We start from the raw sequence: 10,608 nt of genomic DNA, 5'->3' as shown, positions 1-10,608 counted from the left end.
CTCCCCCTCTCACTTTTTCACGATGTTGACCAACTCCTCCCTGTTGGCCAACTGCTCTGCCAACGCCTCTTCTACCAACAGCTCTATTCCTCCGTGCCCTGACTATAGGGCTACCCATCGCCTGCACATGGTGGTCTACAGCTTGGTGCTGGCGGCCGGGCTCCCCCTTAATGCGCTGGCCCTCTGGATCTTCTTGCGCGTTCTGCGCGTACACTCGGTGGTGAGTGTGTACATGTGCAATCTGGCAGCCAGCGACTTGCTTTTCACCCTCTCACTGCCCGTGCGCATCTCCTACTACGCACTCCACTACTGGCCCTTCCCCGACCTCCTGTGCCAGACGTCGGGCGCTATCTTCCAGATGAACATGTATGGCAGCTGCATCTTCTTGATGCTCATCAACTTGGACCGCTATGCCGCCATCGTGCACCCCCTGCGTCTACGTCATATGCGGCGGTCCCGCGTGGCAAGGCGGCTCTGTCTGGGTGTGTGGGCACTCATCTTGGTGTTTGCTGTGCCCGCCGCCCGCGTGCACAGGCCCTCGCCTTGCAGCTACCGGGGCATCGAGGTGCGCCTGTGCTTCGAAAGCTTCAGCGACGAGCTATGGAAGGGCCGACTGCTGCCCCTTGTGCTGCTGGCCGAGGCCCTGGGCTTTCTGTTGCCCCTGGCAGCCGTCATCTATTCATCTGGGCGGGTCTTTTGGACTCTAGCGCGGCCGGACGCCACGCAGAGCCAAAGGAGGCGGAAAACCGTGCGCCTTCTGCTGGCCAACCTCGTCATCTTCCTGCTGTGCTTCGTGCCCTACAACTCCACTCTGGCTGTCTATGGGCTGCTGCGGGGCAACCTGCTGGTGGCCAGCCAGGAGGCCCGCGATCAAGTGCGCGGGGTGTTGATGGTAATGGTGCTGCTGGCCGGCGCCAACTGCGTGCTGGACCCGTTGGTGTACTACTTCAGCGCCGAGGGTTTCCGTAACACCCTGCGTGGCCTAGGTACTCCGCTCCAGGTCCGGACCTTGGCCACCAATGGGAATAGGGGAGCGAGTGCAGAAAGGTCCTCAGAGGCCATCCACACCACTGGAGTGGATGCCACCAGTCAGGAGCTACTCCAGCCACCTAAACCCAGAATGCCCTTCACCGAGTGTCCTCAGGATTCCACCCTCTGAACGCATATCGCGCAATAGTGCAGTCTGGTACCTCTCTCATAGGCTTCTGGATCCATGTCCATGAGGGAGGTGCACTGAGCGCTTGGATTTCAGAGTGGAACTCCAGTTCTTGAATGCAGATGAGAACAAAGTGTGGAAACAAGATCACAGGAAAGAAAGATTGTTACTAGCCATGGCTTCTTTAAGTTGGTGGTAGTAGGCAAAGGACCTTTTCTCCAATCAGTGGGAAGTGATGCAATGAACCTGACCACAGCTAAGAGCTGATAGATGGAAAGGAAAGTGGATACCCTGGATTTTGCCACAGGACCATAGGGCCAAGAGCTGAAGAGCCCCAAACCTTGGTAGATCAAGCTACTGAGAAGTTGGTGCCATCTGTTGAGTTCTGTGCTGATCTCAGGGCCATGGACACCACCATTTTCACTTCCACCTGCCCCCCCCCCTACTTAGCAGGAAGCATACAAGTGTTTATTTGATATGGAGAGAACTGGGTTCCTTATTATTGATTTCTAATGGTTTAGGCTAGGACACCCAACGTGGGGTGGTAGGGGCAGGGCAAAACTGTGAATTAAATTGTGATACACACTGCCCCCCTCCCCAAATCCTAGTTTTTGTCCCTTGTCTAGGTCATCGCTTCTCCTGCCATCGTTTTTAGGGCCTCCTCCTTTCTAAGTCCTTAATATCATCTCTGTCTTCCTGCTTTGTCCAAAGAAAGGAGAACAGTCTTTGTATTAAAGCATTGGTTCTCAAACTCCTTGGTCTCAGATCCCTTTACACTCATAGAAATTGAGGACCCCAAGAGCTTTTGCTTATTCTTTGTTGTTTTAATATTTACTGTAATAGGAATGAAAGCTAATAAGGGGCTGGGGATGTGGCTCAAGCGGTAGCGCGCTCGCCTGGCATGCGTGCGGCCTGGGTTCGATCCTCAGTACCACATACCAACAAAGATGTTGTGTCCGCCGAGAACTAAAAAATAAATATTAAAAATTCTCTCTCTCTCTCTCTCTCTCTCCCTTTCCTCTCTCTTTAAAAAAAAAAAAAAGAAAAGAAAGCTAATAAGTTTTTAAAACAGAAATACACAAGCACACAATCCATTAGCCGTGAGAGTGGTAATGTCATCACATTTCTTGAAGCCTCTGGAAAACTACATTGTATACTGGTGAGGAGAGTGAAAAACAATATCTTAGTAGTATTATGAAGATAATTTTGACTTCATGGACTTCCTCAAAGAACTGGTCCCTGGATCACACTTTGAGAACCATACTTGTACTAAGGTATTAGAGGTCACATTACCATCTTCCCAGGGCATTATATAATAGTTTTTTGTTTGTTTGTTTTGTTTTGTTTTTATGACTGTAAGGAGTGTGGTGCTCAACAAATTAATTGCTAATAATAGTGCTTAAGGCTTGGGGCTTCCTGGAGGCAGGCAGGAGTTTGTACACCAAATGGAATGCCACCTTGGGCTTATCAGGGCAGCAGCCTTGGGGGGTCAGGGGTGGAACCAGACACACACACACTCTGGAGGAGAGGGTGGGATGTCTCTAGTGGTTAGAAAGGAACTGTGCCATAGCCAGGAGAGAAGAGTATACAGGGAAGTAAGAGTGAGATGAGAGGACAGGAATAGCCCGTCTGTTCTTAGCAAGCTAAATGGTTTCCTTCCGTCTTGATCCAAGTAGGGGGCTGGGAGGGCTGCAGAGTTAGCACCCTGACATCTTTAGACCTTGGCAGTAAGAGTTGTTGCTATGTGTGTCCAGTATGCATTTCCATCCCTATGTCTCTGTACTGTATTTTTCTCTCCCTCTCTCTCTGTATGTGTGTGTGTGCGGGTGTGTGTGTGTGTGTGTGTGTGTGTGTGTGTGTGTGACAGTGTTAGGGTTTTCCTGTATCTGTTTCGAGTTCAGAGTCAGTCTTTTGTGTGTCTTTATGTGAGCTCTCCAGTTGGTGATTTACAGGGGTAAAATGACCTCTGGTGGCCAAACCAGGTAACTGACCCAGATTTCTCAAGATAGCCTTGAAGTCCCAGCCTTCATCTGGGTAGAGGTTAGAGCCCAGGACCAGCTCCTTACCCAGTTGCTCTTAAGGCTTGTTTGTTAGCTTCCGCCCCATTTTGCTTCACCTTCAGAATTCCAGACTTGTTTGTGCCTGTCCTGATCTGAAGGCACAAGCCTCACCAAATCTCTTAGTCCAACTCTGAGAACTTTAACACAAACTGAACTGAACACAATTTAAAAAAATAACATGAAGTGGGGAGGTGCAGTGGTGCACACCTGTAATTCCAGCCGCTAGGAGGCTGAGGCAGGAGGATCACAAGTTCAAAGCCAACCTCAGCAACTTAGTGAGGCCCTAAGCAACTTAGTGAGACCCTGTCTCTAAATAAAATATTTTTTAAAAGGGTGGGTTGTGGCTCTGTGGTTAAGTGCCCCTGGGCTCTATCCCTGATACCCTCCCCCAAAAAACAATAATAATTTGAAAGGGAAGAGGGCATACTTAACATTCACAAGGCCCTGAGTTTGGTTCCTTGTAATACACAACTAAATGAATGAACAAATAAAAATTTTAAAAATACTTGAGTACTTTTATATGCAGGTACATGAGTGAATTCTAAAGTAATTAAAACTCACATTATAATCTGCTTATTTATTTTTCCTAATTTTTATGTTTATTGGATGTCTCCTTCCTAGATAGAATGTAAGCTCCATGGGGGCAGTTTTTGGTTTTCTTATATATTCACTAACATCTAAAATAGGGCCTGGCACAGGAGAAGTGCTCAATAAATATTTGTTGAATGGATGAACAGTCAGATCTTGTTGTGAAGTATTTTACTACTTTGTGGGGAATACAGAACAATAACTATAATGCAAGATAGAAGATGCAGGAATACAGGGCAAAGTGTTGGCAATTTATTTAGAACCCTGAAGTTTCTCAGGTTTGGCTCACATGGACATATTGTGTAAGATAGCGTATAGGGAAATGAAGTTAAGGAGAATCCAAGGAAAAGAGCGATTTGGGACCTACTACAATAGTTGGGAAGAAGTGTGGTTATGGTTTGTGGAAGGATTCTCACCAGGCTATCACTTCCAGATGGAAATGGGTTGTTTGCAGTGTGACATGTCTGGTGTTAAAATCCTGGCAGACTGTTAAAGGCCCATCCAAAGGGTTTCTACCATGAGAACACAGAAGAATAGATTAAGGAGCTATTGCAGACAGAGGGGAATGAACGGAACCTAACACATTAACAGGCTATGGAAGTTTAAGAAAACTTGTAGCTAGACATGGTGGCACTTGCCTGTAATACCAGCAACTCAGGAGGTTGAGAAGTAGAAGAATCCCCAATTCACGGCCAGCCTCAGCAACTTAGCAAGATCCTTCTCAAAATAAAAAATAAAAAAGGCTAGGGATGTGGCTCAGTGTTTAAGCACCCCTGGTTCAATCCCTGATACCAAAGGGAAACAAAACAAAACCAAAAAACTTGTAGCCACTGGCACTTTCACAGGATTCCCAATTATTTTGTTAAATAATAAGATGGAGGCAAGATGTGGGAAATCTAGAGCACACACCCATACTTTGGGGCTGTCCCATTTAAGATCTAGAAAAATCCAAAGAGGAGGAAGAGAAAAAGCAAGAGTGTTACAGGTTTTTAAAATATTCTCATGGCCAGCCAGGTGCTGTGGCACATGCCTGTAATCCCAGTGGCTTCAGAGGCTGAGGCAGGAGGAGGATCACTTGAACCCAGGAGTTTGGAGCCAGCCTGAGCAACATAATGACATCGTGAGACCTTGTCTCCAAAAATTTATATTATGCTAAGCAAAGTAAGCCAATCAGAAATTTTTTTAAAAGAGAGAGTGAGAGAGGAGAGAGAGAGAGAGAGAGAGAGAGAGAGAGAGAGAGAGAGAGAGATAATTTTTTAATATTTATTTTTTAGTTTTCGGCGGACACAACATCTTTGTTTGTATGTGGTGCTGAGGATCGAACCCAGGCCGCACGCACGCGCTACCGCTTGAGCCACATTCCCCAGCCCGCCAATCAGAAAATTAAAGGCTGAATGTTTTATCTGATTGGTGGATGCTGATCTATACTACGGGGATAGGAGGAATGAAGGAACTTTGGATTGGGCAAAGGGAAGGGTGGGGAGAGGTTATGAGGATACGAAAGATGGTGGAATGAGATGGACATTATTATCCTAGGTACATGTATGATTGCATGAATGGTGCGTCTCTATACTGTGTACAACCAGAGAATTGAAATGTTGCACTCTATTTGTGTACGATGAATTGAAATGCATTCCATTGTCAGGATGATGATTATCCCTACTGTACAGATGAAACAACAAAACACTGGGGAGAATTTGAAGTCTTAAGGTTACACAATCTGGAAATGGCTGACTTTCTATTTGGCTCCTAAACTCCTACTCCTTGCAGCACATCCTGTTCCTCTTTCCTCTCCAACCCTGGCTCTATTACATGCATCCTTGGTATCCTTGCCTCTCTTCACCTGATAAAAGTCATCTCTCTCAACTGTTTTTCTCACCTCGAATCTGTGGTGTCATCTTTGCCCTGATCTTCCTCCATGTTCCCTGTGCACACTGCCCTTCCCTTTACACAATCCTCAGTACCCCAGGACACAGTGCAACTGGGTAAGGTCTAAGAACCAGGCTCACCCACGGTATCAATTGTGTTAGGTCCTAAACACACCATATCGAGGACCTGGGAAGGAATAGCCTGTCCATGACACACACAGTCAGGACAGTTTAGACTTAATGCAGTGGGTATGACTCCCTCCCCAGGCCTGGGATTAAAAAAAGCAGCACTTTTTAATTTGTTTTTTTTGGGGGGGACTGGGGATTGAACCCAGAGGCACTTAACTACTGAGCAACATCTCCAGTCCCTTTTTATTCTTATTTTGAGACAGTATCTCTCTAAATTGCTTAGTCTCACTAAATTGCTGAGACTGGCTTTGAACTTGCGATGCTCCTGTCTCAGTCTCTGGAGCTTCTGATATTATAGGTATAAGTCACCTGGTCTGGCATACATCAGCACTGTTAATTGTTCATCAACTCAACGGAGAAGGATACCATCTCTTGGTTCTCAAAACCTCCTCTACAGGATGATCCCTTCGCATGGTGATTGTAGTTGGGGGAGAGTATCAATCAATGGTCTGGCAATACAACAAAGTCAGGAGAACCAGGACAGAGGTAAGGATCCTACAGGAAAGCAGAGATGCTAAATTCTTGGTCTTGACCATCTTAAGGAGAATCCTTATGATCTTGCTTGCCATCTGGGATCCCAAGTAAGAAATGGGGAAGGGAAGGGAAGGTAAATCTCACACCAGACATTCCTTCTCTATTCTTTCAGGAGGCCCTGGAGACAAAGAGAGGCTGGAGGTAATTCTCATCAGAGGACCTGAAAGAACTGGAAAGTGAAGTTTCTCACACTAGGTTTGGGGAAAACCAAAGACTCTCAGAACCTTGGAATCAAACAAACCTGGATACTGATTTCAGCTTTGTCATTTCTTGGCAATGTATCTTTGGCCAATTAACCTCTCTGAGCCTCTGTTCAATGGAGCTCATAATATCTGCTTTTTGGGTGATGGTGAGGGTCAATGAGATGAAGGACCTTTGAAAGGCATTTTAGAAGCTCCATAAATGGGAGCTGTCTTTCAAATAAGAGTATGGAGCTCAGATGCTGCTTGTGATGCCCTTGCTTCTGGAAGCAGCAAGGGTTCCAGGTGAATCGTCACCAGACAGAGCCCTGCCAGCAATCAGAGCTAGGGCCAAGGGAACTGGAGAGGAGGCAGGCTGGGCACGTTTCCATGGTGCTGGGTCAAGCAGGCAGTCTTCAGGGGCAGTGACTGGTCCATTGCCCTCTGGGGGCACTCTCTCCCCATGAGGCTGATGTCCATCCCACAAACTAAGGAGTAGGTGGAGAAGCGCATGAAAGGAAGAGGAGGGGGGATAGGACGAAGACCCAGGATTTGGAGAAAGGGCGAGTGAGGAGGCTGGAGGGCCTGGCAGGCACAGGGTGGGGCCAGGAGAGGGGCCCAGGGCAGGAGGGCGGGAGACAGCCTGGGAGGGAAAGCGCCGACCGAGGGAGGGAGGAGGGACAGGGAGGGAGACCGGCGGCGCTGACACAGCCTCGATATGTGGAACGGGCTGGGGTTTGGCCCACAGGTCAGGCGTCTGGCAGTATTATGGGATGCAGAGGCCTTAGGAGACAGGGAGAGTATTATGGGCTGGAACAGCCTTAGGAGACTGGGGAATATTATGGGCTGGTGAGGCCCGGCTCCAACTGGAGGCGGGAGGAAGGGGTGCGGGGCGGGAAGGGGGGGTGGTGGTGGAAAGGAGTATTATGGGCTGGAGGCCTCCTGCGACCAGAGGCAAGAGTATTATGGGCTGGCAAGGCCTTCGGTGGCCAGAGGGGGGAGCAGCGGGGGATGGCACCGGCTGCATGTGACTGAGGGGGGGCCAAGTTGGGGGGGTGGTGAGTGGGGGTGGGGGAGCTTATTATGGGATAGCTCTTTGTACCTACTGCGGGGACTGCTTCTCCAGAAGATATTATGGGATGTCGTGTGTGGGAGGGGGAGTGGGGCTGGGGGGATTATTATGGGATGGTGGTGCAGAATGGGGAGGGCTTGAGGAGCTCTTCTCCAGCCCCCCTTACCCCTTAGTCTCTCATCATCTTAAGGTCAGCCTCCTACCTCCAACAGCCCAAGAGGAACACCTGAAATCCATCTCCCTACACACACACTTTGGGCACCTCAACCCATCCTAGGCATCTTCTCTAACTAGCAGCCACCTCCCTCCAGAGTGCGGAGGAAAAAAGGTAGCCCCTGAGGAATGGAATAGAGACCCATAGCAGGGTCGTGATGGTCAGTGGCTTCCAACTCCCACCTGCACAACGTCATCTTTTGCTTCCTAACCGCTTATGCCACTCTTTCCCCTCTCCCTCTCTCCCACAAAGTGGGGGCCCTTCATCCTCTTCCCCTCCCCCCTCCCCTCCATTTCCTCTCCAGCTCCCTCCACAGCCGTAACCAGTAAAACAGGCGGCCAACTATTATGGGATGGCTGCTCCTAGCAGCTCTGCAGGGAGGGGGCGGTCACCGCGGAATGTCTCTTGTGGGTGGCTATTATGGGATGGCCGCCTCTCTTTTTTGGGGGGGTAGAGGCTAGTGAGGAGGATTATTATGGGATGTGCCCTGCACAGCTGGGTGGGGCTGTCCTAGGTAGGTAAAGCTCTTGGGAGGGGGGATGGTAAAGGAAAGGAAGGAAGAGGGAGGGAAGGAGCAGGGAGGGTGGGGTGAGCCCTGGAGCCAGACCTGAGGCCTGCCAGGAGTAACTGGCTGGAAAGGTTTCTTTGGTGACAGCTGATTGAAGGGGCCCCTGGGGCAAGCTGCACCTAGCCAAATCTGAACCCTGAACACCTGAGTTCTTCCCCCAGTTTGTGAGCTACAGGAATACCAAGTCCAGGGTCAGAAGTGAGAACTCCCAGGTCCTGGCTGGGTGGCACACCAAAGAGTAGTGTTTCTGGTGACCACAGTACTCAGCTACTCTATTCCATCTTCCTCTTCCTGGGTTTGAACCTTGGGACCATAGCTCGCAGAAGAGGGGTCCAGCACTGGAATGCAGTCACACCCAAAGAACAGATGCTGGCTTGGCTCCTGAGAGACAAAAGTCATTCTTTATGCCCTGAATGATCTGCATCATGTCTAGCCATCACAGTGCATTGTCACTATGGCCTTTCTTCCCTCTGTTGTTTTCGCAAATTGTCTTTCCTGACAGAGCAGAACACTGTGGCCCCTTGGACCCCATGAGCAGTTTTTCAGGTTTACAGAGAACAGAGGTGTAAGAAGAGGCATTATAGAGTGCATGTTGAAAACTCCAGGACAACCCCCTCCCATCCGAGTGTTAGTCTAAGTTCATCAGTACCATGAGATGGAAACAGAACTCTAAGGTAACTGGATAGAGAGGTTGTCCCCCTGGGTGCCTTAATTAGAAGATTATGCCACCCTTAGTCTCCATGGGCCAATCATGCTAGTGGCTCTAATGGTTTATTTATAATTTATCTGGAAGGGTAGCATGGGGCCAGAGTAGGGAGCAGGAGGCACAGAAGCATAAAGACCACAAAAGCAACATACAAACATACTTCTTGACCCTCTCTAGAGCTCAAGGAGAGAGGCAGGGACTTAACTTTTTCCTTGTGGTGTTATCAGGGAGAGGCAAGAAGTAGGAGAAGCAAATGAATGTGTGAGAAGAACTGCAGGAATAGAGTCAGAGGGAGTGTGGTGGACAGAGGGTATAAGTATTTTGAGCCACAGGCAAAAGGCTGTGACTAAGTACTTTTAAACTCTCTGACTGGTTCATATTCATCATTTACCGTGATAATGTGGTGTGTATATATGTATATTCATATATATATATATATATATACACACACACATACATATATTTTATACATATATACACATATGGAAGGATCTGGGGCAAATGGGGATACTTCAGAAGGGAATTTGAGGCCTAGAGACAGGCTGAATTCCCTAGAGAAATGGGGATAGAAGAAGGAGGCCTTACAAGTATCTGGCAACTGTAGAAAGGAGAAACTTCCTGAAAAAGAGGTATACCCACATTATGTTATCTTAAAAACAGCTGCCACCTCCCTGACATGGACCACAACTTTCATCAGAATGAGCAAGGGGAAGGTTTGGATAAGTGAATGGGACCCCATCTTTTTATTTTATTTTTGGCAGAACTCTTGGTTGAACCCAGGGGTGCTCTACTCTACCACTGAGCTACATCCATAACTCTTCTTTATTTTTGAGTCAGGATCTCCCTAAGTTGCCTAAACTGAGCCTCCTGCCTCTACCTTCCCTCCCAAGTAGCTATGATTACAGGTGTGCATCACTGCACCTGGTGAGTGGGGCCCAATTTTAATATCAAGAGAATTGAATGAGGGGCTGGGGATGTGGCTCAAGCAGTAGCGCGCTCGCCTGGCGTGCGTGCGGCCCGGGTTCGATCCTCAGCACCACATAAATATTTAAAAAAAAAAAAAAAAAGAGAATTGAATGAGGGAGACTATGGAAGCCTGCAGAATGGAGGAAATGGCTAGCATACCACAATGAACACAGCAAAAGGATGGTCCAGGGAGATGAAGTGAATATTGGAAAAAGAAAACATGAACTTCAAAGGTGATAATGGGAGCTTTTGGCCAGGCTTGAGGTTTTTGATGCTGAGAACTCTAGTTCCAATGCTGGTGGTTACACAGAGTCAGGCAGAAGCTAGTGAGAAGACTTGTTAGTATCACTGGGACCCTGCTTGGGCGCAGGGGACTGTTGTTTCCCAGCTTTCTTCACTCTCTTGAACTCAGTTTTCCTTGCCAGTTTTCTAGTCCCTTGGATCCCAGAAAGGGGAGAGTCATCTGGCCAGTCCCTTTCTCTAGGGAAGTGAGACAAACAGTGCAATG

General features: G+C 48.3%; 1 protein-coding gene across 1 annotated transcript; it reads left to right on the top strand.

Moving 5' to 3' along the window:
- Nucleotides 1–22: 22 nt before the first annotated feature.
- LPAR5 (lysophosphatidic acid receptor 5) lies at nt 23–1,986 on the top strand (the record flags this gene model as incomplete). Its single annotated transcript, XM_081309818.1, has 1 exon — nt 23–1,986. The coding sequence occupies one exon, from the start codon at nt 23–25 to the stop codon at nt 1,157–1,159; it is 1,137 nt and encodes a 378-aa protein (XP_081165944.1). The 3' UTR covers nt 1,160–1,986.
- Between the last annotated feature and the right edge of the window lie 8,622 nt (nt 1,987–10,608).

This window comes from Spermophilus citellus, assembly GCF_964194105.1.
Source record: "Spermophilus citellus genome assembly, chromosome: 10".
Taxonomy (NCBI): Eukaryota; Metazoa; Chordata; class Mammalia; order Rodentia; family Sciuridae; genus Spermophilus; species Spermophilus citellus.
The sequence above is the reverse complement of the archived record's forward strand: the minus strand, read 5'-3'. Positions and strand labels throughout refer to the sequence as shown.